The sequence below is a fragment of the Morone saxatilis genome, unplaced genomic scaffold (genome assembly GCF_004916995.1).
Source record: "Morone saxatilis isolate NCDOM2014 unplaced genomic scaffold, NCSU_SB_2.0 Contig2, whole genome shotgun sequence".
Taxonomy (NCBI): domain Eukaryota; kingdom Metazoa; phylum Chordata; class Actinopteri; family Moronidae; genus Morone; species Morone saxatilis.
This window is the reverse complement of record NW_023339762.1, coordinates 1,989,401-1,997,756: the sequence shown is the minus strand read 5'-3', so window position 1 is coordinate 1,997,756 and position 8,356 is coordinate 1,989,401. Positions and strand designations below refer to the sequence as shown.

General features: G+C 41.2%; 1 protein-coding gene across 1 annotated transcript in view; it reads left to right on the top strand.

Moving 5' to 3' along the window:
- Positions 1-5,167: 5,167 nt before the first annotated feature.
- spire2 (spire-type actin nucleation factor 2) overlaps positions 5,168-8,356 on the top strand; it is a 35,461-nt gene continuing 32,272 nt past the window's right edge. The window contains 1 exon segment of the mRNA XM_035665670.1: positions 5,168-5,799. Within this exon segment, the coding sequence (XP_035521563.1) occupies positions 5,502-5,799 (298 nt within the window). The 5' untranslated portion in view covers positions 5,168-5,501.

Below are 8,356 nucleotides of genomic sequence, written 5' to 3'. Positions count from 1 at the left end.
TCATTAGTGTATAATCACCTGTTTTTGTTACCATAGAACGAGCCTGTTTTCTCTACAGTGGGAGTGGGTCCTCTGGGCTCTGGATAGGGTCTTTTACAGTTTGCAGTAGTTTCTCCTATAACTTTGGAATGGGAGGGTGAGGCGATAGTGTTGTAACCTGCAACTTCACCACTAGATGCCCCTAAATCCTACACACTGGTCCTTTAATGTTATGCTACATCTGGAAGGTTCAGGAACCCCGTACATGTCAGAATACCACGAAGGTTCACTAACAGCTTGGTGACTGAGTTTGAATCAGTTCTAGGACTGTGTAGATACTTCTTTTTTTTCTTCCAAATGAATTCCAGGTGTCCGTGTGGTCACCGTTGGGAAATCCTCCAATCCGAGTGTAGGTTAGCCTGGTTGTGATACATTACATACAGTCATGCATACTGCAGACAATGCTCAGTAGTTCATTTTTTATTGGTTGATTAATGACTGATTACACCGACTATTGTTTTGAGTAGACTGCGTTTGACTAATTAAAGATCAAAGTGTTTAGTCAATTGTAGAATGCTGAATCATGTTGATTTACATCTTCAGGGCCAAATGAACTACAGTTATTATTTAGATTCTGCTTTCTGTTATGATATTGATCAGTCTGCTTCCTATAGAAAAAATGTCAACAGAAGAGTTCTGATTGAAACAATATTTAATTTCTCCGTGTCCAGTGAAGGTTCATTAGAACTAATTGCTTCTGTTGACCATCAAAGGTTAGAACCTGAATCACCGCTTTCAGCTACTTTTCCATATGCATTCTTACAGCTTTCTGTAGACTTCATCTTTCAAGCTGAACTTACTATGCACACATGGCTGGATTGGCTTTCTTCCCTGGTGCACATGATGCAGCTAGCATTAAGAAAACAAGACTTCAACAGAGGCAACATGTATAATGTGACTGATGATTTCTCAAGAGATGACAATTGAGCATTTAAAGGAAAATTCTACAGAGATCATAGATCAACACAGCGCCATAAAAGCAGCTCACCACAGAATGCCCTGAGCACTAGTGTGTGACGTTGCTGTTTGACATTTTAAAGTCTTGGCTGTTGTTTGGCTTCTTTGTAATGAAAGCATTTTTGCACCAGCTCCTCAGCTAGCTTGAATTTGCTCAGTTTGCAGTTTCTGACACACAGTGTATAGGATAAGACATTCTTACTGGGATGAAAAGTGCCTGCTAAAGTTAATTAATAGATTGCAATTCAACATAATACAGTATGTGTACTGTGTTGAAAGGGTAGGAAATGAAGATGGGAGTGTGCTGTTGTGCTCTGTGTGTCTGCCTGACACACATAGAACATATGGAACAGAGTGTTCACTGAGTACACTGTGTTCTCTGAAGCAGAGTGTGTGTGTGTGTGTGTGCGCAGAAATGGATTTCCCAGTGTAGAGAATTGTATTGCATGCAAGTTTCTGTTGAGGGTTGAACAGAACACTGCACTCTTCTAACAGTGTTTAACAGCAGTGTTATGGGAATTGTTAGATTTCATAAGAAGGTTTTTCCCTTTTGCTCATCAGCAGTAAAATGTGAAACAATGAATCACATCAGCATTTTCACAAAAGGTTGAGCTCAACCCTGATACATTTGAATTGCCCATTGTTGGTAATGATGTTATTCAGGGCTAAAATAGATTTCACATACAAATCTCATACTTTTTGAATGTAGTTTTGATTGTTTTCCTATCTTTAAGGCAAGTTTTTTCCCATTAAGTTACATTATTGTTGTATGGTTATGTAGTCTAGACTTTCAAATCAGTTTACTCCTTAAGCTGCAAAATCTACAAAGATAAGCATCTCTGCCTTGTTGCAGCTCAGTCTTTATCTTCTAGTCCAACATGTGAGACGCAGAGCAGTACTTGCATGCAGTTTGTGCTGGAAAACGGAGGTGATTACTTCTCCAATATAAGTTTGAAATAACCAGCTGTGCTTCACGTTCCCCTCCCCCACTGCCACCACCGAGGTGCCCTTGAGCAAGTCCCTTGACCCCAACTGCTCCAGTGGAGCTGCTCAGTGGGGGGGTCACAAGCTGCTTGAATGTGTGTTTTGTGGGTGGTTAAACTTTCCTTTAAAAAAAAAAAAGTTTTAATAGTTATACATCTTCTGGAACAATCTGTGTGTTTGCCAAGCTCAGACATTATGCAACCTGTGACAACAGGCAGCAGGTACATACTGAATCACCAGCACATAGGTATGTCAAATGGAAATTCTACTCACTGATTCTGGTACTGAGTGATAAAATTCATATCTGAGCAGTCCAAACTGCTATGTGTGTGTGTGTGTGTGTGTCACTGTGGGATGAATCGAATGTTTTGGTGAAAATTGCCACTGATTTCATGAGTTAATGTGTCTCTATGCAATGTAACAGATGTGAAACTCTTATGTTTAACCATGTGTCTTGCCTTTCTATTGTGTTTTAGTTTCTATGAAGAGCCAGTTGACAATGTCAGTGCCTTACAGAAGATTAAGCTGACAGACCTGCCAGTTTGTTCTTGTATTTATCTTAAGAAGACTTATGAACAGAAACCATATGGTACTAATAACTGCAATAAATATTTACTTCTTAACTATTTTAATTATGTTTCCTTTGAATTAAAGCTGGGTATAAATCACTATATCAATGATTGCAATAAGAAGACATGATTTTCACAGCACTACATCATTTATGTTTGGCCGCCATCTGTTGGCTGAGTCTAGTATATGATATGAACTAGAATTTGAACATCACTTAATATTTATTGTACAGATATTCTGGATAGAAAGAGCTAACAAACCAATATTCATTGTGGAAGCACGCTGTAAGAAAATGTTTTATACTACAAAATAATACACATATATACATACATATATGTGTATATGTATGTGCTTTTGAGGTGCATTGACTCAAGTATTTTTTTCTTAATCATACTTTTTATTTCCTTAAGAAAAATGACACAACTTAAAGCATTGCAAATAAAGTAATATGCACATCTAATCACATCAAAAAATAGTCAGAAATGATGGAGGAATAAAAACATGCAAATTAATAAAAGAAAATAGGACAAACGTACATCAATTTATATCCTCACCATCCCGCCCTCCTGTTAACTCACACACAGGATAGATGCTGTGTTCATGCTGTGTAGATAACAGAATAATTCTATCTTTACTTTCCATTTGTGTGCCTACACTGTCTGTCTACAATGAAACCTGATCTGCACTGTTGTTGCACCACTTGTGGTGACTGCTAATACATCCATAAGCGTTTGATAACTATGGTTGTAAATTATATCAAGCGTCTGAAATGTACACATATTTAATTATTCTAATGTCGCAGCATGGTGGTTCAGGAATAGCGACTTTATTTTGAAATGTGCACGGAAGTTGTACTTTATAGGGGCGAGAGAAGAGAAGGAGACAAGTGGGACACCTGCGGTCAAACATGTATCTTCCACTTCCCGTGTCCCCTTACAACAGTGATAATATAAGATGTCATCACATAGTTACAGCTGATTCATTTAGTTCAGTATCTCCAGCACCGACCCCCTCCTCTGGGCTATTAGCAGCTGGATAATGCGACAGCCGGCTGGAGGACGGTGTCTGCCTCTCCAGCCGCTGATTGACACTTTCCTGCAGATCCAATGGTCTCTCTCATTTGCTGATATGGCAACAAGCTAAGTCAAGTCAGCCACAATTAGCCAGACCGTGATCGAAAGCGTTGCGGCTTCACTTTTCAAAATAAAAGTACAAAAGGTTAACTCTAGTCATTATATGCGCGTAGGTTTTAACCATTGTAAATAATTGCAGGGAACTGAAAAAGAATATAAATAGTGAGGCTTCTCAGTAATATTGCAACCCACATAAAAGTAATACAATTAACAAATAAATATACAGCACATTTAAAACATGCACTATAATTGTATCCGTAAACAAAGGTGTTATCAATACTAATTACCAATTTCCGTTCCATTCAGTTCAAATAGAGTCAGGGTGCTGATTGTGTGCACGTTAGCTCACTGGAAAGGCTCTGCTACACTAAATGGAACGGAGCCTTAATTAGTATCACTGGTAACCCTTTTCATGTCCAAAGGGCTGCTGAGAAAAGGGTCTGTAGTGGCTGTTGATAGAGGTAAAACACTCACAGTCTGCTTCATATGCCAGATAAAACAGTAATGATATGATATAATATGATATGATGTTCTTAGACACTGTTAGACCTTAGACTTAGACTTCTCTTTATTTCTTTGGGGATGACTCCCGCAAGGAAATTGAATTTCCAGCAGCTTACAAAAACAGTAAAGTAAAAAGGTATAAAAAAAAAAAAAAATACGTACAAGATAAACAGTAAAAACAATAAAACTCTTTGTAGATATAGAAAGTAAAAATAAAAAGTAACAATGAACTCTTATATATATATACACAAAAATGACTGAATACTAGACCAAGCTAGAGAACGAATAAAGAAAAAAAGATACCATGGGAGAGACTCAAATAAGATAAAGGTAGAGAATGGGTACTATGCGAGGATAAGATATATAGAGTGGGGCACGTTACTGGGTTGTTGAAAGCAGTGCATAAGTGGACATTAATCTCAGGAAAGTGTAGGCATTAAATTAAAGTATTGGGCACTGTAACGTGGTGGATCTAGTCATTGCGACAAAAAATTAAAATAAAAGCAACAGGGGTCAGCTATGGGTAATAGTACGCATTAACGTGTATTGCACAGGTTTTGAACAGTTATTGCAAGTGACAGTGGGCAGTGGGCTCACCCAATGCCTTTCCTTCTGTCCTCTCTACCTATTTCCTCCTCCCTGCCGAGCCAGGAGTGTGTAGAGTACTGCCACTGAGGGACCAAGAGTTCTTCTCCACAGTCTATTTGGCCTCACACGTGGGAAGGAGCAGCCTTTCACCTAAAGCAGGCTCCTCCGTTGCTGATGACCGGGTTGCAGGGGGTGGGCCTTGGCATTGTAACAGGTAATGTGCCAAGGCAAGTTTGTTCAGTGATCACGTTCTCCTGGCCGACCGCATCACACAGGTCGCAGGTCAGCCCTCTCATGCGGACCACGAGACCCGCCCGGCCGCCTGCTACTGAATATTAATATGAACCGCTATAGGACGGAAGTCTTAAATCATTATTACACAAAGTAGAAAGAGTTAAACAGTACTGGTAATGAAACACAAAGTTTAGCTTGAAGCAGAAGTTTATTATAGCAACAGTGTAGTGTAACTTTCATGTTGAGAAAGGAGGATGGAGTATAGAGTACGTGTTTCTTACCAGTACTTTTATTTTTCAAAGCTTGTACCGGAAGTGCTGCCTCCATTAGCGCCAGTTTGACGGTGTTGTGGTAACGAGATGCCGCTGCGCTAGTTGAGGAGCGGTAGACGTCAAGAGGAGGACGGGAGACTGGGCCGAAGAGGAGTCAGCGGACAGCATAAATGGCCTCGGTGCCTCCCGACTGAAGGATGGGCTCCACGGTATCGCAGCCATGGCCAGATCCACCAACAGAACCGCCGAGGACGGGGATTCACGGGTAAGCGCCCCCACGGACCGCGGGGAGGCGCGGGACCTGGCCGAGCCCCGGGAACTGTCTCTGGAGGAGGTGCTGAAGTCCTACGAGCAGCCCATCAATGAGGAGCAGGCATGGTCGGTGTGCTACCAGTGCTGCAGCGGGCTGAGGGTGCCCCGCCCGCCGGCTGGGAGAGTCAGCCGGGTGAAGGACCCGTCCTCCATCCACCTGCACCGGGACGGAACGGTGTCATTACAGCAGCAGCCCCGACACAACGGTAGGATAGCTGTCCCCAACTTCCCTCTGCCATGTAGCTTGTGTGTAATAACTATTCATACAAAACTCAGATATGGAAAAGTACATTCCAACAGTGTGTCCATGCTGTGCGTATTAAGTTAGCGCTTATAGTTTGGCAGAACACTTTGTTTTAACTATTAGGATCCACTTTTCTATTCGGCGTGAAGTTATGTCCACGAATCAGCAGCATTTTGGTAAAATGTCGACTTTTTTAACTGGTCCTCCTGATTCCCGCTGTCTTCCTCCAGTTAACTATTCCGCGGCAACTAAACATTGCGAACCAATGTAAGTGTAAATAAATCAACTAAACGACATCCTGCTGGGCTGACCACATGAACGCGGAATATAAGACTGTCTATCAGTGTTTCATAAAAGACATCGAGTCATGTTTTATCTAGCAGGAACCTTGAACTAAAATCAATGCAACATATAATTAGCCGAAGTTCATATGGAGTTTGGTACACAGGAACAACAGAAACGGACGCATCGGCGCTATCCTGTCCCGTTCCAAACAACATAACGCTCCTCCCTAATCGACCTTCACCTAGATGATTCAATCATTTTGAGGAAACTTGAGCTGCCTTTACACAAACGGACACCGTATTCGAACAGCAATGTCTGTATTTTGTCGCAGTCCCGATGCCAACGAGGATGACTTGTATTATGCCGGTAAATGATTAATTATTCATAGAGCACAGCTTCACCCTAGCATCCCCTCTCTTGCAAATACTGTTTTGGAGACTTCCAAGGGTGGATGGAAGCCCAAAGGATTGTACGCAGGCTTCTAGTCGTTTCCCCCCACTGAATTGAGCATGTGTCTGCATAATATCCTACTGGATGAGAAGTATTTATGTCCTCAATGCGGCGGGCCCAAGAAACCTGTTCCAGAAGTCTGACTAGCACAGAGACAACTTCAGGCCTAAATTAATTTAACAAAGATTTTCTTTTTGACTGTATATTTCTAAGCCTATGGTAAAGTTTGAAAGCCTCTTTACAATGAATCCAACAAACCACATAGCACTTTTATGAATAAAGTCAGTGACATGCATTATGTCCAGAGAATGATGTTTTTAAGCACTGCTGAATATGCTGAAAGTCACAGAAAAAAAGCCAGAGTAGGTAACTTTTATAAAAATATTTTTGGTCATATTTGCTGAAACTTTCACTATATTCTGACAACCTGGTTCCTCTGGCTTCTCCTAGTGCTCCTAATGGTATTTACATGTATCCACCGGGCCTGAACAAAAACAACCAATCAGAGCTGAGAGAGATAGTTTGTTGAGTCTCATTCCCAGTTATCAGATACTGAAGCTTTGAGACCCAAATGACCTTGGACCTTTGACAACCTGCAAATGAGACTCAACAATCAACTAACCTGGTTGTTTCACTGATTATCTGTGATGTATCTGTCATAACAGAAGTCATTAAACCTTACCTACTGCAGCTTTACGTCATATTCTGTACTGCTTTTGCTGCTTTGTCCTGAAGCCAGACATTTGCTTTTGCCTTCTCCTTGCCAAGAGGCCAGAGAAGGCCTAATACATATTAAAGACATTAGATAGAAATGTAGAGAAAGCAGCAATGCGAGTTAACAAATCTCAGTCAAAAACCGGATGACCACACACCTTTGTGCTGCTTAATCGCCTAGTAACAGCTCTGTGTAGCACTTGTTAAGGAATCTAATAGGAAAAGTTTACAGTTTCCAGGCGATGCTTGATGCCTGTTGCTTGGCAACAGGATGGCATCCATCTTCAACCATTGTGGGGGGGCGGTGCCCAGGCTCTCCGAGTTTAGTTGATTTTAGTACTCCGTCTGATATGGTCTGCATGGTGAGGTGGTAACAGTGGGGAGGTTTGAATACAAATGCCCGTTGTAGTCAACTCAATCTGACTATAGTGACTCTAAAGTGTTCCTCTTTTGTTTTCCAGTTAGCACATTTGTATTACTTTTGTTTATCTGTACTCTTTAAACCTAATAAAGTAAATAACGTATTCCATCCTCATTTTGCTGGCGACGCATTGGATCCCTCTCCTGGACCACAGGGTGGACAGTGGAAGTACTGAAGATCCGGGAGAACTACATTTGCCATTTAACGGTTGCTGTGATCATTAGTTCTCAGCTCTCACTGAGGAGATGTTTATCTCTCATTAACACAGTTGTTTATCTTGTAGGCCGTGTCGGTTTAAACTCAGCTGATCAATACAATCCATATATAAACAGTGGTACAAATCCCTTAACCAGCATGAAGTGAGTCCATTATAGAGAATCGAGTCAGCTACAGGACCATTAGCATTCTTTTAGGCGGTTGATTTCATCCCAAAACATCCATATTTTCATTGACCCCTTTAATTGACATTTGTAATTTCTCTTACATAAAATCAATAACAAAAGCCGAAGATTGGTGTGCTAACATGGGATCATAGGAGTTGTTGTCTTCACCACCATTGCCGTCATTGCAGTCAGCTTCTCCCGGTTAGGATTCCTTCAGTGTTCATGGTTCAGGAGGTTTCTACCGGGAGCCCAATTATCCACAGAGG